The 23877-nt window shown below is 34.9% G+C and overlaps 4 protein-coding genes across 6 annotated transcripts; 2 read left to right on the top strand and 2 right to left on the bottom strand.

Moving 5' to 3' along the window:
• The first annotated feature begins 7488 nt into the window (after window positions 1-7488).
• On the top strand, window positions 7489-10484 carry LOC108822419 (LL-diaminopimelate aminotransferase, chloroplastic). The gene is made up of 10 exons (XM_018595485.2): window positions 7489-7657; window positions 7893-7969; window positions 8094-8161; window positions 8387-8503; window positions 8729-8791; window positions 9005-9109; window positions 9197-9247; window positions 9343-9663; window positions 9738-9944; window positions 10035-10484. The coding sequence occupies exons 1-10, from the start codon at window positions 7563-7565 to the stop codon at window positions 10326-10328; spliced, it is 1398 nt and encodes a 465-aa protein (XP_018450987.1). The 5' UTR covers window positions 7489-7562; the 3' UTR covers window positions 10329-10484.
• A 141-nt stretch (window positions 10485-10625) lies between these two features.
• Window positions 10626-12336, top strand: LOC108822420 (L-galactose dehydrogenase-like). Its single transcript, XM_018595486.2, has 5 exons — window positions 10626-10786; window positions 10910-11138; window positions 11216-11515; window positions 11894-12022; window positions 12112-12336. The coding sequence occupies exons 1-5, from the start codon at window positions 10626-10628 to the stop codon at window positions 12241-12243; spliced, it is 951 nt and encodes a 316-aa protein (XP_018450988.1). The 3' UTR covers window positions 12244-12336.
• A 161-nt stretch (window positions 12337-12497) lies between these two features.
• LOC108822418 (dynamin-related protein 3A) lies at window positions 12498-17810 on the bottom strand. Of its 2 annotated transcripts, none has more exons than XM_018595482.2 (20): window positions 17300-17810; window positions 16632-16914; window positions 16521-16549; window positions 16305-16406; window positions 16042-16110; window positions 15901-15960; window positions 15517-15630; window positions 15367-15415; window positions 15160-15269; window positions 14979-15071; window positions 14742-14834; window positions 14523-14660; window positions 14154-14267; window positions 13968-14066; window positions 13786-13825; window positions 13506-13657; window positions 13269-13415; window positions 13091-13143; window positions 12906-13005; window positions 12498-12811 (listed from the first exon to the last, which is right to left on the bottom strand). In XM_018595482.2, the coding sequence occupies exons 1-20, from the start codon at window positions 17723-17725 to the stop codon at window positions 12629-12631; spliced, it is 2454 nt and encodes an 817-aa protein (XP_018450984.1). In that variant the 5' UTR covers window positions 17726-17810; the 3' UTR covers window positions 12498-12628. The 2 variants fall into 2 exon arrangements, with proteins under 2 accessions (XP_018450984.1, XP_018450985.1); XM_018595483.2 differs by having other exon boundaries at window positions 13968-14063.
• Window positions 17811-18353: 543 nt separating this feature from the next.
• Window positions 18354-22221, bottom strand: LOC108833395 (protein EXECUTER 1, chloroplastic). Of its 2 annotated transcripts, XR_001946684.2 has the most exons (12): window positions 21718-22221; window positions 21500-21616; window positions 21336-21401; window positions 21101-21207; window positions 20905-20986; window positions 19920-20678; window positions 19722-19845; window positions 19452-19621; window positions 19226-19300; window positions 19043-19135; window positions 18798-18953; window positions 18354-18719 (listed from the first exon to the last, which is right to left on the bottom strand). XR_001946684.2 is itself a non-coding variant. In XM_018606822.2 (11 exons), the coding sequence occupies exons 1-11, from the start codon at window positions 22120-22122 to the stop codon at window positions 18861-18863; spliced, it is 2091 nt and encodes a 696-aa protein (XP_018462324.1). In that variant the 5' UTR covers window positions 22123-22221; the 3' UTR covers window positions 18354-18860. The 2 variants fall into 2 exon arrangements, 1 of the variants encoding a protein (XP_018462324.1); XM_018606822.2 differs by having other exon boundaries at window positions 18354-18953.
• Between the last annotated feature and the right edge of the window lie 1656 nt (window positions 22222-23877).

The following is a 23877-nucleotide window of genomic DNA, read 5'->3' as shown; positions in this document are numbered from 1 at the left end:
GTTTGATTTACTTATATTAGAGTACATTGTTGGTTTAATTTAAGTAGTCTGGTTTTAATTTAATTGTAGCATATAATATAATTAATTGTAACTAATTTGATATGGTCCATAATTTATGCAACATCCTAACAAACTTGAAACAGCCTAAAAATTAAATGACAACTTCAATGGTAGATAAATTTAGGACTCTATTTTAATAGAGTAGATGATACCCGAAAGGAACAACATCTACCTAATGGATAGATAATGTTCATGTCTAACTGATTTTATAAATTAATAAAAAAACACTTTCTATGTGTTTAGCTAAATTAAGTGAAATAGAAAGAGTTTTTTTATCAAGTAAAATAATTATATGGAGTGAAAAATTAAGTGGCAATTATTTTGATTTAAGTTATTATTTTATTCACAAAACATATCTTTGAACTATGTTTTTGGGTACGTAATTTTCCACCGATTGAAACTAAAATAAAAATATTTTACTAAAATAAATTAAACCAAACGTTTAATCATATGTAAAACCTTATTATTTAACATTTTTGATTTTATAATTGGCACAAAGTTAATATTGATTAATTAATAACAAAAATATGCAGTATTATTACTATGGTAAATATAATTAATGATGTAATTTATTATTAAGGTAATATAATTAATTAAATTGTTAAACTAAGTGAAATATGGAAACACAATTAATAGATACTACTATTTATGTATCCAAACACATTAAGACTACTATTCAAGTTTCCAAACACTCCAATTTTTTTTAATCCTCCTATTCAAGTATCCAAACACACCGAAATTGTACTTCAGCTTTAATAAGATAGACTAGATTTTGATCCGCACGCCCGTGCGGATATATATTCTTATAAATATTTTTTTCATGTCAATATTAGAGTTGGGCAAAAAACCAAAATCCAAAAAATCGAACCGATCTCGATCCAAAAAGAAATATTAAACCCAAACCGAAATTGATTTAATTTCAAAATTTTAGTATTTAGAGAACTGAAACTAAATTCATCGAACCGAAGTATTTCGGATACCCAAATGTATTCAAAATAAATTTATATACTTATATTTTTTTTTTACATTTGATGTATATAAAAACATCCAGAATATATATGGTACTTTTAATTTGGTTTAAATAATTGAAAATATATATAAATAGTCAAATGTAATATCTAAAATAGTTAAAGTATATTTAAAACACCAAAAATAATTAAAATAATTATTGATTCTCTATCCACATATTTAAATCAAACCAATTTATATGCTAAGTTCAGGCATTTTGATATATGTTATTCAAATTTATATGTAATATATTATTTTGTTTATATATTTTGAAAAATTTAAAGTATTAATGAATTTTAAAAATAATTCGAATGGGTTATCTGAACCCGAGCAACCCGCAAAGATCCGAATTGAATCCGAACCAAAATTTAGAAATATTCGAATGTGACTGAAATCTTTGACCCCGGAAATTCGAAATCCATACAGACCCAAACCGAACCCGAACGGGTACCCGAACGCCCACCCCTAGTTTCACAATCTATTTTTTTTTCTTTAAAAACATAGCAAACATATAATTAATAGTATTTTAGTATCATATAAATAATTATATATATCTATATTTTGAATTGAATAAGGAAAATAAAACATATACTCCCTCCGCATGAGTATATTTTTTAACTAATTGGAAACATTTTTTAATAATGGTTATTGGAAAATATTTTAGTAAAAATAAATGTTTGAATATATATATATATATATATATATATATATATTTTTTGAATCAATTTTTGATATAAATAAACTTTAAATTATTATTTTGATTTGAAATGTGTATATATATATATATATATAAAGTTTAAGTTTTGTTTGATGATTATTTTAAACAAATTATATTTTTAGATAATTAAATTAACTCATTTTAATATATTTTAAAGTTGACCCAGATATATAGTTTTTCATGATATAATAGATTTTCAATTTTTCTTAATAACATAAATTCATTATTTCCTTAATATACTGCTATCTATGTTTTCACACAACATTATATCTTTTTATACTGCTATTCATATTTCCAAACAATTTTTTTTTTAAAAAAATTATTCATATTTTCAGACAAACCTATTTTTAAAAAACTATTATCCAAATTTTCAAATAAACATCTTTTAAAATTGTTATCAATATTTTCAAACAAATTTAATTTATATTTCAATTTTAATATTCAATTTTAATAATATAGATATGAATAAGAATGAAAGCCCATTAAGTGTATGTTGATTTTCTTTCCAAAAAAACAAACAACGTGGTCTTTGCTTATTAACAAAAAAAACTAATTTTGTTTTACTTTTAGTCTTTTATAACAACAAACTTTATCTCTAAATATCTCCGAAGTCGTCAAACGATATATTCTTGTTCCTAATCAAAACTGAGAAGTTGTGTAGATATATATAAATATTGATATATTGATGCTATTATTAGGTATTAGTATCCCTAATTTATAGTTAGATGTTGCTTGATAGTAAAGTTGATATAATTGAGAATATTCTTATTATTATTTCTAATTTGGAATGTTAGATTTTAACAAATACGTGTCATAACTGTTTAGATTTGATTATATTGAGCAGTCCGGTTTATTTGAAATGTAGTATTTATGTATGTTTGGTTAACTGTTTAATTAAATTTAAGTGGTTTAATTTAAGTATTAATATGGTTTAGTTCAGTGGCATACAATGGTAATTATTTAGGAAAAGTCTGGGCTAAGTATAAAATGTACTTCAGCTTTAATAGTTAGATGAAATATGTATATATATAAAGTTTAAGTTTTGTTTGATGATTATTTTAAACAATTATATTTTTAGATAATTAAATTAACTCATTTTAATATATTTTAAAGTTGACCCAGATATATAGTTTCTCATGATATAATAGATTTTCAATTTTTCTTAATAATATAAATTCATTATTTCCTTAATATACTGCAATCTATGTTTTCAAACAACATTATATATTTTTATACTACTATTCATATTTCCAAACAAATCTTTTTTAAAATTTTATTCAAATTTTCAGACAAACCTATTTTAAAAAAAACTATTATCCAAATTTTCAAATAAACATCTTTTTAAAAATTGTTATCGATATTTTCAAACAAATTTAATTTATATTTCAATTTTAATATTCAGTTTTATAATATAGATATGAATAAGAATGAAAGCCCATTAAGTGTATGTTGATTTTCTTTCCAGAAAAACAAACAACGTAGTATTTTATTATTAAAAAAAAACTAATTTTGTTTTACTTTTAGTCTTTTATAACAACAAACTTTATCTCTAAATATCTTCGAAGTCGTCAAACGATATATTCTTGTTCCCAATCAAAACTGAGAAGTTGTGTAGATATATATAAACATTGATATATTGCATGCTATTATTAGGTATTGGTATCCCTAATTTATAGTTAGATGTTGCTTGATAGTAAAGTTGATATACAGTATAACCTTTTAAATTAATAATCGATAGATTAATATCTCTATTAATTAATATTAGTCCCAAATTTAGTTTTTGGTTTAATTAGTATCTCGATAAATTAATAATCTCTATAAATTAATAAAAAATTATAGTTTTGGTGTAGTCCAACATTATTAATTTATAGAGGTTTCACTGTAATTGAGAATATTCTTATTATTATTCCTAATTTGGAATGTTAGATTTTAACAAATACGTGTCATAACTGTTTAGATTTGATTATATTGGGCAGTCCGGTTTATTTAAAATGTAGTATTTATGTATGTTTGGTTAACTGTTTAATTAAATTTAAGTGGTTTAATTTAAGTATTAAACTAGATTTTGACCCGCGCTTTCAAAGCGCGGGATATTTTTTGACAAAAACTTCATATAATCACAAGCATTTTCTCTTTATTTAAGTAGACATGTGCATAAGATTTGTAACCCGAAGTTCGAACCAAACCCAAACCAAAAGAAATCTAATTTTTACATGGTCTAAAAATAAAACAGGTATAAAACATATACGAATCCAAAGTGTTATTATTCAAACACGAACGAATAACCAAAAAAACAGAAAAACCCCGAAAATCCGAATAACTGATCCATATGTCCAAATTAATCATAAATATAAATATTGAAACATAAATATATACTTCAAATATTCAGTTCTATATTTATTTTGAAATAATATCTAAAATAAGTTTAAATTTAAATAATTATTTTAAAAAGAAATAATTATTTATTGTGTTTTGCTTTTAAATTTTAGATTTAACTTCAAATATTTCCAAACCGAACCAATATAATCTGAATCCGGAAACGATATATGGTTAATTTATGAGTTTTATGATATGATACAAATTAAAACTAAAACCATTGTGTTATATCCGAACCTGATTTGTAATACAAATTTACCAGTATGAAACTTAGGATGTGATATACCAAAATTCAAAATATCCAGTATGTATTCTAACAAATACTTAAACGTTCAAACCTAACTACAAATGTGTTTTAGTTTTTAGTTAATTTTATATTTGATAAATATTTTAAATGTTTGTTGGAACAACCCGTAAAACTATACTCATAAAAATATTAATAATAACATATTTTATCGTTTCACTAAATATTAATAATATTTAACTACTAATATTTATTTTATTAAATATATATATATATATATATATATATATATCTGTATATTTCAGTACTCTATCTATAAGAATTAATTCTTTTATATTAATTAATAAAATATAATTAATTAGATACTTAAATTTAGTGTTAATATAAATTAAATTTATTGTTTAAAAAAACAACAAATTGGTTATTTAATTCATTAATTTTAAATGAATAAGATTTCAAATTTTATTTGTTCAATATTTTTAGATCTTTTAATGTAAAAGAAATTCAAAGTTATTATTTTTTAACAAAAAATAAATTTGTACACTATGTATCTCATGTTTCCAAAACCTTTGATTAGCCCTATATATTCCAAGAAGATAATCTAGATTTTGACCAGTGTTATTAAACCCGAATCGAACCGGCGATCGGACCAGTTTCAACCACGAACCGGACACAAATGCGGTTTGGGTTAATGATAAAACCCTATAGTTGAACCGGTTAAAACCCCCTATCGAACCGTTAAAAATCCGTGAACCGACGACCCAACGAACCGGCTAAACCATGGTTCTTGTATAAACCAAAAAATTATTAATGAAACAATTAACATTTTCTTTTTAAAATAAAAATAGGGTTTCAGATTAATAAAGTAAAGCCGTCTCAATCATGGTATAATTTTTAATTTTATTTTATAGTATAAATTTTTAACTAATGTGTCTATAATTTTTTTAAAGCTCATGAAGATTTGGAGTGACAAAAATCTAGAGAATAAAATTTAAATGTGTTTTTCTATGGATTTCAGATTTGAACTATTACATTGTTTTACTTTTATTACATTTTCAGTTTGGTACTTTTTAATTTTTTTTTAATACTATGGTTATTGAAATATTTTATTTGATATAATATTTATCTTTGTAAGAATATCATTAAATTCAATTTAGTCTAATCAAATCTGGATCGAACCCGGTCGAACCACATTGACCCATGACCCAAAAGAATTCCGGTTCGCTTGCCGGTCCGGTTTTAACAATACTGATTTTGACCATTATTCTCGAACACTGTGTATTTCGTAAACAGAAAAATGTGAATATTGTGTTGCATCAAACATAGGAATAGGGTACATAATGTTAGGCAAGATTATAGTTGAGTGGTTTTAGGAAATATTGTTATTAGTTTAAATAAATAATCAATATAATTATAAATTAAATAGTAGTGGCACACTTGTAATTACTTTGAAAGTTTAAGGGGATGTCAAAAAAAAGGCTGCTGTTTTAATTGTATTGATATGGTTTAGTTCAGTGGTATACAATGGTAATTATTTAGGAAAAGTCTGGGCTAAATACAAAATGTACTTCAGCTTTAATAGTTTAGAAGATAGTTTAGATTGGTGATAAGAGGAGTGGTCCATCCAATTTATATATTACTGAGAATCTCTTACAACTACGGATGTTGGACACTTTTTGTCTAATAATTATTGTGATAAGCTAAGATATTATTGAGATAAGGATAAACTCGTATTGATAAAAGTTATCAACATTATCCTAATGTTGTGTGGAGCGTTGTGTTCTCTTTGCCCTGATCTTCCACTTGTTCCTCGTTTTGCACTTGCCATGTTGGTGTTTGCAGGACATTTCATTCCCTTGAAACAATTCTAGCGGGAAAAAATGTTTACTCCTTTAGAGAGAAACCAAGCGAATCTATTACGAAAGGTAGAAGCAAAAAAGTAATTGGTTGTTGAGTACCGACCAATATAACACTGTGAAGCAAACTGGGAAAGAAATACGAAATGTAATGCGATGTTAGGCATGAGCGGCAACTTTTATCTATGGTTTATCGATAACACTATTAGCATACTGAAATTTTGATCATCATAATACCACAACATCTCTGCCAGTGTAAAAGACAACCTAGGGAAGAAAAAAACCTAGTCCCTACCATGTTTTGTGTTCTCTTCTTCTCTTTCCTTCTCTTTTGACTTGTGCTTCTTACTAAGTTTCTGCTTATCCTCCTTTACTTTTCTATGAGAACGCCCATGAACCTCTTCATTTGAAGACGAAGAAGTAGCAGTACCCTGTAGAGTCACAAGTTTAATAAAATCCCAATTCGATTCATGCATATATAAAATAACCAGGTAACATGTACTAATCTAGATTGAGAGTATAAAGGAAATACTTTGATTGGAGAAAAAAGTATCAATCTCAACATCTCTTGTTTAAGTTGTGTCTTATATGTTCCTTCTTGATTTTATTTTGAGATCTCCCCTCTCTTCAAACTCAACCTCCACATGTCATCGGTTTCTACCGCTTTGTTCGCTGTAAAGGCGCAAAGAAGGAACATATAAGACAACAACTTAAACAAGAGTTTTGAATTCTAGTTGTTCGACAGGAATATCAAAACAGAGTTACAGAAGCAGGTTAAACAGCAGAATCTATAAATGATGATGCCTAACAGAAACAAACCATAGAAACTCGATTCCTTTTAACATAAACCAGGCATACAAGAAAGAAGAGAAAAAAAAACTATGGATGATCCAAGTAAACACTAATAAAGAGGCGCAAAAGTGAAACCATGGAAGGTTTGTCTTCATCCTACAGCTCTAACAACACTGAAAATATAATGTAGATCGGCCTCTAACATCATCAAAAATCTAGTTTTCATGAAAGCAAAATTTAAACTTAGTGTAAAGTCGTCGTTTGTAAAAAAAGTTTAGATAAGAAGAACAATTGGTGTGCAAAAAAAATAAATAAATAAATAAACCGAACCGGAACGGGAGATATTTCGGTTTGGTTCGGTTTTATGGAAAGAATTGTTGTCCCTTGGGAACAAAACCGAAGAAGAAGAACCCTAGTTCGTTTTTAATTATTATATGTCTGAACCCAAAACACGTTTCGTTGCCTCTATCTCCAAACTAATTTCTCACTGAGCCAAAGTGTGAAGAGAATGTCGTCATCGGCGTCGACTCATCATCAGCTAACTTCTGCGATAATCTCTTCTTCTTCCTCCACGTTCTTAGCTCCTTCGCTTTTCAACCGCAGGTGAGAGTCAACTTGTGTTTCTTTGCTCTCACTCTAAAGAGGATTAAAGATGACTTCTTTACTTGGTCTTTCTTGTTTAAATGAAGATTGATTTAGAAGAAACCAATTGTACTTTCATTATGATTCACTCTTGTTTGGACATTGAACAGTGCATTTGCTAGCGGTGACTTTTAAATTTTTTTTTTTATCTATTCTCTTGTGATTTTTCCCTCTTTTTGTTTTTTTTTTGATACAGAACTCGAAATGCTTGCTTACCAATGGCAAAACGGGTCAATACGTGCAAATGCGTCGCTACCCCGCAAGAAAAGATCGGTAGCACTTCTTCTTCTTTACTCTTTTGAAATAATATAACTTCATGCTGTTTTTTTTTCTCTAGTGATTAGTTATTCTGCTAATGGTTTATTGACCTCTGTTACTTGTTTTTAAATGTTTGTAGAATATAAGACAAATGTGTCACGGAATCCAAACATGTCAAAACTTCAGGCTGGCTACTTATTCCCTGAGGTTTGCTCTCTTTGTTTACACTTAAGAGATCTTCTGATACTTTGTTTGCATTATGCTCTGCCAATATCTGTAAAGAAAATGGCTTTCTTTGAATACAACTCTTTCTTCATCTGAAATATGTATAAGCCATATACCCATTGGGTCGCCTTTGGCAATAAGTTTAGTTATCCTCTTGTCTTTCTCTCTAAATGACGCTCTCTTTTCTCTTGGAATATTGCAAAACAGATTGCAAGAAGAAGGTCTGCACATTTGCTGAAACACCCAGATGCACAAATTATAAGTCTTGGAATAGGCGACACGACCGAGCCTATTCCAGAAGTGATCACTTCTGCTATGGCAAAGGTACCTCCTTCTGAACGTATCTTCATGTACCTTTAATTTACTTTACCATCTTGACAAAACATGTACATTTTCTTAATTTTTTTTTTTTTGTTTGATGGATGAGAACTTCTCTGCAATATAACAAGAGCCACATCTAACAACAAAAACTTAATATAAAATTGGTCTGGTAGCATAGTTTTTTATACTATATTAGAGATTGATTTTGTCTTTCTTTCTCTCTGCCAGAAAGCTCATGAGTTGTCCACACTAGAGGGATACAGCGGTTATGGTGCTGAACAAGGTGCAAAGGTCAGTGCACCTTATACATTGTTTTGTTATTATATGCATTTGCAAGTCACTTTAATTAATATCATATATGGATGGTCTTGAACTACACCAAATAAATCCAAGAGAAGATTGATTTAAACCTCTCTCATATTTGAAGAAGAAAAAAAAAACTATAGCTTTATTTGTTTAAATTTTCTATCCAAACGAAACCTTAAATCTCACACATTTGAACAGCCATTGAGAGCTGCTCTTGCGAAAACATACTACAGTGGCCTTGGCATAGGTGAAGACGACATTTTTGTATCTGATGGTGCCAAATGCGATATCTCACGTCTTCAGGTTTGCTTAACTTCCAACTGTTCACCCTTAGCTGATATACAAGATCAGGAGAACTTAGCATCTGTTTCCTTTTTCCACTTGTTGCAGGTTATGTTTGGTTCCAATGTTACTATTGCTGTTCAGGATCCTTCATATCCGGTAATTGAGCTGATCAGAACCCAAACTTCAGCTGTAGTTTTGTCTATGTTTGCTTCAGTATGACATTTTAACTCTGCTTTTCTCATCTTCTTTAGGCTTATGTCGACTCCAGTGTCATTATGGGTCAGACCGGACAATTTAACACAGATGTGCAGAAGTATGGAAACATACAGTACATGAGATGCACTCCAGAGAACGGCTTTTTCCCAGACTTATCTACCGTTGGCAGGACGGACATAATCTTCTTCTGCTCCCCAAATAACCCTACCGGTGCAGCTGCCACCAGGGAGCAACTGACTCAGTTAGTACAGTTTGCAAAGAAGAATGGATCAATCATAGTGTATGATTCAGCTTATGCAATGTACATGTCTGATGATAACCCACGCTCTATTTTCGAAATCCCTGGAGCAGAGGAGGTAATAGAATGAATGATTACAAGTGTCAAAAGGTCCATTTTCTTAACAACCTTCTTACTCATTGTCCTTTACAGGTCGCTATGGAGACAGCTTCCTTCAGCAAATACGCCGGTTTCACTGGAGTTAGACTTGGTTGGACTGTCATCCCCAAACAGCTTCTCTATTCAGACGGCTTCCCTGTTGCAAAAGACTTCAACCGAATCGTCTGCACTTGTTTCAACGGTGCATCTAATATCTCTCAAGCCGGTGCTCTTGCTTGCCTAACACCAGAAGGACTAGAGGTTAGCTTAGCTAAAGATAAGATTTCAAAACTTAACACAGTTCCCACAAGTAATAATATACTTTTTGTCTTTATATTTAAAACATTGCAGGCGATGCAGAAGGTGGTTGGGTTCTACAAAGAAAACACAAACATAATCATCGACACGTTCACTTCTCTGGGGTATGATGTGTACGGAGGGAAGAACGCGCCTTACGTTTGGGTTCACTTCCCAAACCAAAGCTCGTGGGATGTGTTTGCTGAGATTCTGGAGAAGACTCATGTGGTTACAACTCCAGGGAGTGGGTTTGGTCCAGGAGGTGAAGGGTTTGTTCGCGTTAGCGCCTTTGGTCACAGAGAGAACATCTTGGAGGCGTGTCGGAGATTCAAGCAGCTTTACAAATGAATAAGATTCTTGTAATCATCATTCATCATCATCGTTATCCTCCTTTTACGAATCAGGATTGAAAAAAATAATATCGTCTCCTTTGTTTTCTTGAATTGTAGCAACTAAGAAACAAACGTTTGCAATCATTGCGAGAAGAACGTTAATGCGTCAAAAGTCCGAGAACGTGCCAAAAAAAACTCTAGTTATGTTTGGTCTGAAAAGGGTATTCTCGTATATTGCGTTAGTTGAGAACCATGTGTCTGAAAGTCTTGAATAAAAGAGTTGTCTTCTTACAAGCTTCGTTGACTCTTGACAATGGAGCTTCGTCCTCTGGGGAATACAGGGCTTAAGGTTAGTGCAGTTGGGTTTGGTGCATCTCCGCTCGGAAGTCATTACAGTCAAGTCGCCGAAGATGATGGCATCGCCGCCGTGCGTGAGGCTTTCCGGCATGGCATCAACTTCTTCGACACCTCCCCGTAATCACTTCTTCTACTTGAAGACATTTATAATCATCTTTCCATACAGTTTTGCTACTTGTGTATGACCATGTGAGAACGTTCACAGTGTTGAGGCTGCTTAATCGTTAGGTATGTGTGAAGGTATTATGGAGGCACAGTTTCTGAGAAAGTGCTTGGTAAGGCGCTCAAGACTCTACAAGTACCTAGAAGTGACTATATTGTGGCGACCAAGTGTGGAAGATATGGAAAAGGTTTTGACTTCAGTGCTGAGAGAGTAAGAAAGAGCGTCGACGAGAGCTTGGAGAATCTTCAGCTAGATTATGTTGACATACTTCATTGCCATGACATTGAGTTCTGGTCTCTTGATCAGGTTTTACCTCTTCCATCGCTTTGTTTATTATTCTGTCTGTGTCAACATTTGCTAATTGTTGTTTCATGGCTTGCCAGATTGTGAGTGAAACAATCCCCACCCTCCAGAAACTGAAACAGGAAGGGAAGATACGTTTCATTGGTATCACTGGTCTTCCGTTTAATATTTTCACTTATGTTCTTGATAGAGTGCCTCCAGGGACGATGGATGTGATATTATCATACTGCCATTACAGCATAAATGATTCAACGTTGCTTGATATGTTACCATACTTGAAGAAAAAAGGTGTGGGTGTGATAACTGCTTCTCCATTGGCAATGGGTCTTTTTACGGAACAAGGTCCTCCTGAATGGCACCCTGCCTCTCCTGAGATCAAGGTTTTTTTCTGGAAAGAATGCATTTATTTGTTAACAATATTTGTAGCACTCGTATTGAAAAATACCAAAGAAGAGTGTATTGTTTGTGTTGGAACGTTGTCACTTGTAGCATAGACAGGTTGTTTTTCTGTAGATTAAAATGCTATACTTGTTAGCCGGACAATTCCTCACTGGAACTAACACGGTGATATAGAGAGGGCAGTCATTGCCTAGGAAACCGTCAGCTTAGCTAACCGTACAATTAGCATATCTGTTGGTCTTTGATGGGTACTAAGTAGAGGCTTGAACAGACTCTGGAATCTTTGCTTGATTTGAGGTTTGGGAGAGTAGGGAATACTCTTGAGTTAATCGCTGATAACCCCTTGCTGCTTTTTGTAGTCTGCGTGCAAAGCAGCAGTTACTCATTGTAAATCAAGGGGTAAGAAGATCACAAAGTTAGCACTGCAGTACAGCTTAGCAAACGAGGAGGTTTCATCTGTTCTGGTTGGGATGGGCTCTGTCTCAGAGGTGCATAACTTTCCTCTCAAAGTCCTCAAAGTGTTCCATATAACATGTGGGAATTAGATTTATGAGATATGTGTTTTTGTTTTAATCAGGTAGAAGAAAACGTTGCAGCATTTACAGAGCTTGTTGGTTTGGGGATGGATCAAGAAACTCTATCTGAAGTTGAAGCTATTCTCGAGCCTGTAAAGAATCTGACTTGGCCGAGCGGAATCAATCAAAACTAAAAGCCTTCTTGGAGTACTTGATTTGTGGTATTATTAGTAAAGTATCAAACTAATCACAAAATCATAGATTTGATTATTGATGTGTTTTCAATTTTTCTGAACTAAAGAGTAAGCAAATCGTCTATTGGTTGTTAACTAATACCCCAACGTATAGGATTTCTACAGTCTGAAACAAATACAAACTGTATCAACCCTTTTGTCACTCCCTTCACAACTCTCTTAACAGCCAAAACGCAGATGCAGACTCCAAAACCAGTGTATACCAATTTTCTATAAAAGAATTATTCATTTTGCCAACACAATTTAATAATACCAAAACCTTATAGAGCCATTAAATGAATGAAATGTGTCTATCAAAAGTCAGATATGTTGATTTGGGATCATGTCAGAATCCATATCCGTTTTGGTGTTGATCACCAGCTCTTCTAGATCTTCTTCCTGTACCCGGAGATGCAGTGTAGCTATACTTCGAAGAAGAGGTCGGTAAGTCCAGATGTTTTGACACACCTGTTGTCTCGGTACCACGATTGCAGACTGATTCTGCTTCCAAAGGCAACTCGTCTAGTGTCTGTTTAACACACAAAACCATGAATATATGAATTTTTTTTTTTTTTTTTGCTGAAGGGAACGAGATACACAATCAGGTTTGGCTGAGAACATACCCTGTAAGCTTGCTGAAGAACATGGAGAGTCTCTTGAGTGCGTTTCCTCTTAACTGCTATCTCATCTGTCTCTTGGAGCATTTCCTCAAACAAGTTCTCCCTGCACCACATGATACAACTACCCACTAATAAGAGACTATCCAAAACACAGATGTGAAGCAATTAAACAAAACAAAGGCTATCACCTGTAAAGCTTCTTGATGAACACATTGTGCAGCTCACGTTTCGTGTGGTTAACCTGAGTATGATAATAGAAATGGTATCAATATCTTCAGAGTTCGGTTACTTTAAAGACGGCAACAGGGATTTGTATGAGTTTTGAGTTAGTGCAAAAAAATTTAGAGATGTATTGAAGGTACTTGCCAGGAAATGCATGATTGCTTTTGGTACTGAGTCCTCAATGTTCTTCCTCACAATGTCATAGTATGATTTAAGTAACAGCTTTGTTATCTGAATCTCGACTGCTTGCTGTTCGGAGTGGGTTTCGGCCGGCCTCAAGACAGCTGGGGGCTTCAGGAAAGTAAAGCAAACAGTTTGAGTTGAACAAGTAAAAAAAATTGATGGGCAATAAGTTCATTTAAGACGGCAGAGAAGACAAACCTCTTTCAGATAGATCATCGATAAGTTCTGAGACATATCCTCAACAGCTTCACTGGATGGTTTGTTTAAGAAGTTTTCTTTGGTAACTGCCCGACTATCACTCCCTCGGAAAATCGAAGGGAGACCCCACCTTGAATCACTACTCCCATTTGCTGTCAAGTGTCAATTGTCCAATAAAAACCATAGTTAAACTCTACCTAGAATCTTAAACACATAGATTCATCACAGAGCCAAAAATATTCCGAAACATCCTAAATTATCAAAGTAATTAGAACATTACCAGCTGGTGCAGCTTTTTCAGCATCTGCAGATACAACTCCCTAGGAACATGCCAAGGTGAAAATGTCAAATAACAACTATTTTGCTGAAACAATTCTAATCTGCTCATGGGCGTTGAGTACCAACCAACAGTGCATGATGATAAATAGATAAAACTATATTATATTGGATATAAAGGCATACCTGATCAGCAGCAATTCCATTAGCTTGTCGGCCGAGAAAAGATCGAGATTTCACTTGACTTGCGGAAGAAGATGTTTTATCAGCCTCCACTGTATCCTGCTACATCAAATTAAACGTATAAGAAACACTGCAGAGAATATAAGAAACACAAAACTAACTTTTTGTGTTGCTCAAAGAACTTCATACCTTTGGTCGCGGCACAGTATGGGGAATCCTAGAAGACTTCACTTTTTCCATGGCAGCCTCTACAGCCTTGGCTCCACCAATAAAATTTGGATGTGAAGTGTTTATGTAATCCATCTGTAAACAGCACTCAAAAAATCAACATCACCACTGAAGCAATTATGACAACCAGCACTAATAGTTAACTTCAAATTTAGAAGGAACTAATCACTAAAAACGAGTAGCTGCTCAAGATTTAAAAGGGCTCTTAGTCAACAAAAAACCAGAAACGATCAGTCTCTACTCCCTACACACAATACAGGATTTCAATAGATATATTCTTGTGAAACAAACGTTCAACGAACATAGGGATCTCCAATTTATTAAACAGACCTCCATATCAATGATATCCCCGATCATTGCTTCTGAGGGTTCAAGACCTTCTCGCAGGAAGTCCCCGATAACCTCATCCATGCGTTTTCTCAGGACCGGGAAGCGCTGTAACTCATTCATCATACATCTATGGCTAATCTGTAAAGACATCCAAATTTATAAAGAAAATGAATTTAAGATTATTATCATAACATATCAATTACCAAAACAAAACCTCACCTTCACAAGCTCATCAAAAATGAACCTAGCACACTGAAGGCTAGGATCTAACAAACGAGATATCTGCCTCCTAACAAGAACTTGAAATGGAACCTATGTAGAAAAGATTGGAATCAAGAGACTGTGATTAGACATCTTGAGAAGTAGAAAGGTAAGAAAATGAAACATATGTATGCTTAGAAGTCCTGCAACCAGGGTGACATCCAAACATACTAAGAAACATATTAGAAAACGTACGTCTGGAACAAATAATGCGGATCTCGGACCAGTTGCATTCTGGATTGCAGTCCGAATATCATCATCTGTCAAGTCTTCGCATGGATCAACCTCCTGGAGAAGCAATGTTAAGGAAGTCTATTAGACTAAATTCACCTCAAATTGCTCCAAAAACATACAAAAAAGTATAAGCCGAGCGAACCTCCAAACTCTTCACAAAGATTGACTGGAAAATATAGTGAATTCTTGCTCCTCCGGAGAGCTCGGATGTTGACATTTCTTCACTCTTTCCTTCCAGCAATGAAGAGTAAGCTGTTTAAAGAAGTTAATCATAAGACTCACTATGAACCAAAGAAGCATAAAACAAAATATCTACTGCCTCGACCAAAATATCATCTTCGGATATTACCTTCACAGTATTTTGAAAGGAAGTTTAGGAGAAGAGCTCCTTGGCCAGCCTACAGTTTTCAAGAAAAGGTAAGTTACCAAAGTCAATAACAGTGTCTTTATTAATAAAGAGTTCGGTAAAAGAACCGCAAACTGGGTAATAAATACGTACACTGGATTCTGTAATATCACCATAGCTCTGATGCTCCTTAGCTGTAGCAACCAAAGCATTACTTATACGCGACTTCAAATCAGGAAGGAGAGCCTTGATATGTTGAACAAGAATCTAGAAAAAAAAGAAACAGAAATGGTTGCTGCATGTTCTAATATAACAATTACCAATATGTAACCTATTAAAAGGAAACAACAAGTCAAGAAGAATAAAGTTCTGAAATTATCATAATAAACTTGTCAGAAGTATATTGTCTACAAAGATGCATATAAAACTCTAACATCATCTCACAATAGTACATTTGTCCAGAAATATATCCAGTATGTTGAGCTGAGAAATGAGTTAATAGAAATAAGAAGATAACTCTCAAAACTGCAGAAATACCTGATTTAACTTCTTCGCTAGCTGAGGGATACCCAGACTATCAGCAAGACCATGGTAAGCCTGTATAGTACAAAAACAAACCTATAACAAGAACAAATCGCTAGAGTATCAGGAAGGGAGTAGAAAATGATGCAATCATACTGGACGACTCTGGAAGAATTTCTCTTCTGCCCTAAGAGCTTCCTTGACTGAACGGTTCAGCATAATATCCTGTTTACAAAAAAAAACAAAGTAAATTCAAACGTTGCGTGAATACAAAGCCACAAAATAAAAGCAGAAAAAAGTATCACCAGCATTGAAAAGATTTGGTTGAGTTAAGACTAAGAAATAGTAAAAAAAATAAACAAAGAGTCTGCATACTATATGCCAGCAAGAGAAATATAAGCACAAGACCACAGCTTTACCTCCTGACAACGGTTTACCACTCCCACATATCCAAGCCGTAGAGGAACAACTTTTCCAGCAAGTAGATTACGAGCATCAGTACCTTTGTCCATGATATCCAACTGAAACCAATGAGCAATTAAAATATTAAAACACGTGAAAAAAAAACAGGGACGACTAGCTTCACGACCACACTACAATGATAGCAAACAAATGCCTAGACAAGGAATATTCACCTTCGTGATAACACCTATTGTTCTGTGACCTGGAGACAGCATACATGAAAGGTGAAGATGAACAATGTCAGATACTACACATGAAAGTAATCAACTTTTAGCAGAACTTACAATCAGGATCGGCGGTTCTTGCAACCTGAAGTGCATCCGAGTTCGCCAAATCAGAATTCGCAGGAGTAACAGCCAATATCAAACAGCTAGGCTGCTTGATGTAAGACAAGATCATGGTTCTTATCTGTGCTTCAATGTCACTTGGCTGATCACCCACAGGCACCTTGGTTATACCAGGGAGATCCACAAGCGTGATATCCAATACATTAGGTGAATATATCTTCAAACGAATCTGTTTGGCTGATACACCTTTGTTATCTCCTGCTAACCTATTCGTCTCAGCCTACAAAAAATACGTTCAGTTTAGAGCATTGAATCTAGGGCTAGCTCTGAGATTCATGAGACTCGAAAGTTGAAACAATTACTAAATAATCAATACATATATTTTTTCTTAATCAATTTGGGGCCTAATGATATACACAATGGTAGTGTATCAGTGGCGCGCCTAAAACACTAATAGGCGCGCCACTGATACAATGTATATACTGTTTCATATTTTCTTAATCAAATTGAAGGTAATGCAGCACTAGGCTACAACCTACACGCTAATCGCCTAATTACAGCATAACGATTTTTTGAACATTGATTATATTCATCTTACTATGCTGAGGATCGGCTCTGGTTAAAATCTAACACGTGTCAGCATAATATCAAAGCTATTTACGAACCTCGATTTCGCGACGAATCTCCGAGAAATCATAGATACGGTGGTTGTTAGGGAGGTGGAGGAACTCGCCCCACTCGTCATCGGATCCGCCATTGGACTTGCTCTTGGTCTGGAGGAGCTGGAGGACGAGAGGGCGGCGGGTGCAGATGTCGTTACCCCGAGGGAGGAAGTCTCGGCCGACGAGAGCCTCGAGGACGCTGGACTTGCCGCTGCTCTGGCTTCCGACGACGGCTACCTGAGGAAGCTCGATCGAGGACTGGCTTCCTAGCTGAGCGAATATGTCTTGGAGCTTGTTGACGATCGGAATCACGGAGGATCCTAACGGCGCGGCTTTGCTTGAAGCGGCGGCGGCGGTGGCGGTGGAGGAAGGTGGAGGAGGAGGCTGGGGAGTGTCGGCGGTTACTTCTTCGACTGACATTGATGGCATCGTGCTAGGGTTTCGAGAGAGGGTACTCGATTTGGTGCTCTCTTTCTCAGAGGAATGTATGAATTGATAAGAGCAAATTTTATTTTATTTTATACGTTAATTTATTTATATCTGTTGTTTTTTACTTTGTCATCAAGCTCTAAAATTCCAAAAACCAATTAAAATTTTCAAGGATAACCGTCATTAAACTAACTCAACGTGTTCTACAAGGTTCAATAGTAAAAAAAAAAAGATAATATTGAAAGTTTTAAATTTCTTTTTTTTCAATTTATACATGCAAAAGCTTTGGGTACAGTAGCAACTGGATAGACATATCTTCTTCCAACAGTTTTTTTCTTCAAATGAAAAAATGTTCAACCATAATAACAGCCCTGTAAGATTTCTATAGAACTGTAACTACAGTTTCTGCAATGATAGATACAGACATCAATATGCTAAAGTAAAAATGTAAGGGAACGTTTAAGATTATAGATAATAACCACAAGCAAGGGAGAAGACATCACTGCTGAATATCAATCTTCTTATGACATATTGATGTACAATGTACATGACAAGTTTAAAACGGCATCTCCAATCTAACACCAACTCTACAGCTCTCTCTCTAACCAAATTTCAATTAATAATCAAATGAGAGAAGTACCTTCCATTCTTATTATTCTATTTGAGAACTAGAAAAATATACAAGGAAGTTACATAGAATAGCAACTCTGACCAAGTCTTTTATATCCAACTACAAACCTCTGAGAAAAACACATTAATTTACACATATCTAGAGAGAAAGAGAGACTTCTCCAACCTGACAATCCGGTTTCCTTTTCTGACTTGCATCCTCAGAATCCGACTATGAATCAAGTAAGTACTCTGGTGTGCTCAACCTTGCCGCAAGAAAAGAGCCAGCAGCAACTTCAAGTAATAATCTAATCTCATCACCGGCGCCCGGAGATACAAGAACGAACCATAAATCTTATATTTGGTATAGCCAATCCCCATGAATCTGGAAATAATGAAATGAAACCATTTCAGTTAACCTTTCTGAGCACCGACTGACTTTTGTATCGAGGAGTATACTTACAATGTTTATATAGCCAGAAAGAAAACCATTCCTCAATTGCAAGCCGAGAAGGTTAGGAAAAGACTAGGATTGAAGCCTCAGGCGGTTGAAGAACATCACAAAGTGATATTCAGGTGCCCAATATACAAATCCAACCACAGGTCCTCCTTTTACATACTGCATCACACATCCAAAAACATGTTGAGTTTTATTTGATCATGGACAAGTTGGTTTAAGTCTAGTGAGAGATGAAGAGAGAGGAACACCTTGCCATCCAGGATAACAAGCTCGCCATCTACCCATCTTGGATTACGATATCCAGGATCAGCAAGCCTTCCTTGTCCTTTGTATCTAGCAATCTGTATTTAGAAAGAAAAACTCCACTATGAAGCTACACAAACTATAGATATTTAATGATAAATTTTGATAGGTGTTGTAAGCAAGCATACCACTCCAAATTCTTCGGGGATGAGACCTCTATGTGGAAGCTCATAACGTCTTCCTACCTTTGCACGAAATGCTACCTGTCATGTGAAGTCCCAAAAGTAAATGGAAGAACCATGGACATAACGGCTACCTTTCCTCATCAGATTGGTAACACAATCATTTCATTTACATGTTTTCATATTTGTGTTAGTACCTCATATACTAAAACAACAAAACAAAGAAACCAACCTTCCCAGCAGGCACATAAGGATCTCCAGTTAATTTCACAGCTTCAACATATTCATAAAACTCAATATCCGTTGCCTTCTTAGACTCCTTCCCACTTTTCCACTGCCCGAACTTGCGTTTTAAATGAATTACTTCTGATGTATACAGCCCATGTGCGCCAATATATAGCCCTGGAAACAGAGATGAAAAAATACATTTTTAAAATGCATTCCATAACGAGCGCTCAAGTGAGAAAAAAAAATGTCACGTTCAATCAATTTACTCACTCACCATCTAGAGGATCTAGAGATGGTGTCACATCAATGCGCCGGAACTTGGTTAAACCCGACAACTGTTGACGGTTTTGAGCCTGGCTGAGAGTGAGGCTTAGCAGCTCCCCAACATCCTTAAGCATCTGCAAAAGCGAGTGTTCTAGAATAAGCTTGGCCATGAAACAAGAAGGAATCATCTATATAAGCCTAAACAAACCTTGAGAGAAATCTTCTTCTCTTTCTCAATGGACTTGGCAAGATCAACCATAATGTTATCAATCCTGCGTCTACTTTGGCGGTTACCTTTTCCATCAAGTAATGTACTACTTTCCACACCCTTGGGCTCTTGTTGTACGTTTAAATCTTTCTCTAACCGAAGATAAAACGAAGACTTCTCCACAGATTCCAGATTGGCTGGTGATCGAAGCGACTCTTTAAGAGGTTGGTTTCCAGAAAGCCTATCAACAATATCGCCAATCACAAACTTAACCGCGATTTCTCTCCCTCCGTCGTTGTCAATGATCTCATCGGTCACAGAAGATTCCAATTCAATGTCAGCGTTTTTATCCTCACTTTCAGCCTTAGTTTCCTCTACCACTTCTATCTCTTCTATATCAAAGTCCTTTTCTTCATCTTCATCCTCTTCTTCGTCTTCTTCATCATCAGCTATCTGCTCAATAACTTTTGAGATGAAATCCTTGTCCACCTTTCCAGGAGAAGTTACTTTCACAACCTTGACTTTGACCCCAGGGATCATATCTCGCAGGAAAGTCTGGAAACCAGAAGATTCCTCAAGGAGATCAGAATCGTCGTCTGAGTTATCACTCTCCTCATCTTCACTACTCTCCACCGCGAGATTGCCTGCATCTTCCTTCCTACCCGATGGTGGAGTTAAAAACCTGGGAGAACTCAGAGTTCTGGAAGAAGGCATTGTCGGAACGTCCGGAAAAATCTCTTTCCATTTTAAGTACACAGCCTGAAGATGCACACATCCCAAAACAAGAAAGTCGTGAGACAATTGAACAGTTTGCTATCTACTAAAAAAGTTCAGCTTCCAATAAAGAACCAAGTTCATAGCATTTAACTACATAGCAATAAAGAACCAAGTTCAGAGCAGTTTACAGTTTGCTATCGACGAAATGAATCTCCAACAACTACTCAAACTGGACAAATAACACATAGCATTAAGAGGAAAAGAAAACCTGCTTTTTGTAGTTCCCTTTACCATCGAGTGTGAGAAAGATTTCAAAGAGAGGAGCACCCGCAGCAGATGTACTAAGCTGCCTGAGAGATAAAAGTATTATCAGAAGAACAAATGACCTCAAGAAATTTGGCTTTTTGATACACAAAGACACTGTCAGAGATGTACAGTTGATGAACTAAGAAGATAGAGATTACCGAGGATTGTAACTTCTTGCGACATATCTTCCATGCTCTGCGGTAATTTGAACAATAAGACCAAAAGGATCTTTGACATCTTCCGAAATACCCGACCACCACCCTACCTGCAGCAAGCCATACAGAATAGAGGATGTAATACTCCAAATAAAAGAAAAATAGAATATAACAGAAGCTCTGGTCTTTAAACAGCTATAAAAGAAACAAGAAGAGAAAACAAATATAAAGAGCTCACCAACCCAGCACCAGCTTTGTCTCGTAAGTAGACTGCATCCTTGTAGCGCTCTTCAAGAACAGCTCTCTATCACACAAACGCAGAGAACATCTTTCAGAATAAAATGAAGAAATTAAAAGAGAGAGAGGCTATGATTAACGTTTTTACATAGAAGAGTTTTATACATTGAAAGTGGACATGACTCTGCCAACAGCGTCATTCGTAGCTGCAGCAGCAATTGCCACCTTGAGCCTCGCAGCATCTTCATACTCTTCTCGTTTTATAGCTCCATTCAATTGCGACTGTGTACACACATTACAAAAAGTCCTTATCATTGTTTATACAGGAACCTTAATCATCACCATCGTCGTGAACAGTGTTATGGACAAAAAAAGGGAGGAACCTTAAGGACGGAGATGAGACGGTCTTGGTCATCAATTAGCTCGAAATGCTTCTTCCATCGCTCCCAATCCCAATCACTTTCCTCCCCCAAAACGACGTCGTCGTCTTCTCCAGCGTCCTTATCCAGAGCATACCGGCTCAGGAACGAATCGAAGCGTTTGATGGCGCTCTTAAGGACGTCCTGAATCGCGGCGTCCCATCTAGGAGGGTTATCATCGGAGGAGGAGGAAGCAGAGGACGAATTTCCACCTGAGGAGGAGGAGCAGCGGCAGATACCGACAGGATCGGAGAGACGTTGAGGGTAAAACGGTATTTTGGTGGGCGTGAGCCTTGATGAGGTGGCGGAAGCCGCTACGGCGGGGGAGAAGGCGAGGTTTTGCGACGGAGGCGTAGATAAGGAAGGCATCGCCGGAGAGAGGATAATTTGTGTTGTGTGGATGAGATGGGGCTTTTTTTGTGTTTCGTCGTCCAACGGAGTGGTGTTGTTTTATTACTAACCAACCAAAACGCAAACGTTTTTGTCGGATGTCATGGTTTATAGTTCAGGATAGATATTTTGAGCACCGAACGCACGTGCGTGCTACTTATCCTAGTTTTTTTTTCCTTTCTATGCAGTGTCTACTATAGTATCATTGTGATTATCTGATTCTGTTGAAAACTTATCCTTAATATCAATTTGTTTTGAGGTAACTAGTAAGCTAAAGAAACAAGTGCAAAAAAAAAAAAGGAAAAATTACACCAAACAAAAAAAAAAGTAAAAATAGTTAAGCATTTAATTATCCCAACAAGGAATGTTATTATGTTAGGTGGCTTTCCTAGCTGTTTGCAGGTGCATCCGCTTCGTTACGTCTCTCTTCGCCCAGTCTCTGAGTTGTTGTTAATGCGCTCGGTGCCATTAGATCCTTCGGGGACAATTTTTAACTCTTTCTCTTTTGTCTCTTTCACCAGTCATAAACAATTTGAAATTGATTTAATTAAAATGAATTTTAACAATTTGAAGACCATAAGAAACTATGCATAATATCTAGTTACGATTTTAGAGGCTAAAGTGCATTCAACTGTGTTCAGAAGTCAGAACCGGTTCTTACTTTCGGTCTTCTTCGTCTGAAGTTTCATGGTCATTTGACTCATTTCCTGGTGGATATTAGATGGGATATTCCGGCGTTATGCTGTCTTGATTGCTTGCTTTGTGTTCGCCCAGACATAATGGGGATTTCATCCTCAAATTTTCAAAGGGTTCATATCTTCCTTCGGTTATTTCTTCCTTGTTGTTCTTCTACTATGCGTCATTCATCATACTTAGCTAATTAAATTCTCAAAAAAAAAAAAATTCTACTCTTTACAGCATGTTCTTCAGTACTGGGCTGGAGAGGAATGCTTCAGATTTTGACGTATTATTCATGTAAATCTGTTGCAATGTACATGAATCCATTTGTAACAATTTTAGATCTCAAACGTGATGTAACCAAATTTCAAATTTCAATTGTTACTTAGACGATACGAATAATTCATTCTTCTATCTATTCATAATGGTGATAAGAGAACCAAAAAAAATATGCATGAGAGTGGCGATATCCATCTTCTTTAAATATATCAAGTTTTTGGCCTCTTCACCATCACATTAGAACTTGTTATGAGAAGTTTCCCCTGTCTTTAAAATCATCGCTTGGGACTGAGTTTCTCTAGTCATTAGACAACACAAGAAGAATGTTAATATAGCAAGAACGAGCAGCTACATCTCTACTAGATTTCAAGCCTTATAGGTGACCAACTTGTGTTAGCTATTTTGATGATACACCTGTGCAGATTCTTTTAGTCATGTGTTTAGGGTTTTGATTGTTGAACTAACTTACATTATTAAAAACATTGAATTGTCAAAATAGTCTAAAAGAACACATTAAGTTGAACTAACAGGCTAAAACCAACCATAAAATACACCTACCAAAGCAATAAAATATTATATCTATGATAAAAAAAAAACGTAATCCATAAACTCTTGCCACTATATATACTCACAACATATCATCAACACAAAACAGTAAACCGAAGAAGCAATAAGAGAGTGGCTGAACCATAATCTAAAACTCATCAACACATCAGAGATGGCATCGTACAAGCTTTTTCTCATCGCTTGCTTAGTGAGTCTTTCTTCCTCTATTAT

The sequence above is a fragment of the Raphanus sativus genome, chromosome 8 (genome assembly GCF_000801105.2).
Source record: "Raphanus sativus cultivar WK10039 chromosome 8, ASM80110v3, whole genome shotgun sequence".
Lineage (NCBI taxonomy): Eukaryota > Viridiplantae > Streptophyta > Magnoliopsida > Brassicales > Brassicaceae > Raphanus > Raphanus sativus.
This window is presented reverse-complemented; position numbering and strand designations above follow the sequence as displayed.

Bases quoted from the DNA above. Each gene is read 5' to 3' on its own strand.
- LOC108822419 (XM_018595485.2), top strand. From the start codon at position 7,563: ATGTCGTCATCGGCGTCGACTCATCATCAGCTAACTTCTGCGATAATC. The intron at 7,658-7,892 runs GTGAGAGTCAAC...TTTTTGATACAG, and splicing joins CCTTCGCTTTTCAACCGCAG to AACTCGAAATGCTTGCTTAC. The intron at 9,248-9,342 runs GTAATTGAGCTG...CATCTTCTTTAG, and splicing joins TTCAGGATCCTTCATATCCG to GCTTATGTCGACTCCAGTGT.
- LOC108822420 (XM_018595486.2), top strand. From the start codon at position 10,626: ATGGAGCTTCGTCCTCTGGGGAATACAGGGCTTAAGGTTAGTGCAGTT. The intron at 10,787-10,909 runs GTAATCACTTCT...GTATGTGTGAAG, and splicing joins AACTTCTTCGACACCTCCCC to GTATTATGGAGGCACAGTTT. The intron at 11,139-11,215 runs GTTTTACCTCTT...ATGGCTTGCCAG, and splicing joins AGTTCTGGTCTCTTGATCAG to ATTGTGAGTGAAACAATCCC.
- LOC108822418 (XM_018595482.2), bottom strand. From the start codon at position 17,725: ATGCCATCAATGTCAGTCGAAGAAGTAACCGCCGACACTCCCCAGCCT. The intron at 15,270-15,366 runs GTAATATCCGAA...TTCTTTAAACAG, and splicing joins CCTTTCAAAATACTGTGAAG to CTTACTCTTCATTGCTGGAA. The intron at 12,812-12,905 runs GTATGTTCTCAG...TGTGTTAAACAG, and splicing joins TTCTTCAGCAAGCTTACAGG to ACACTAGACGAGTTGCCTTT.
- LOC108833395 (XM_018606822.2), bottom strand. From the start codon at position 22,122: ATGCCTTCCTTATCTACGCCTCCGTCGCAAAACCTCGCCTTCTCCCCC. The intron at 20,679-20,904 runs GTTTTCTTTTCC...GTGCATCTTCAG, and splicing joins AAGGGAACTACAAAAAGCAG to GCTGTGTACTTAAAATGGAA. The intron at 19,301-19,451 runs GTTGGTTTCTTT...TTCACATGACAG, and splicing joins CTTATGTGCCTGCTGGGAAG to GTAGCATTTCGTGCAAAGGT.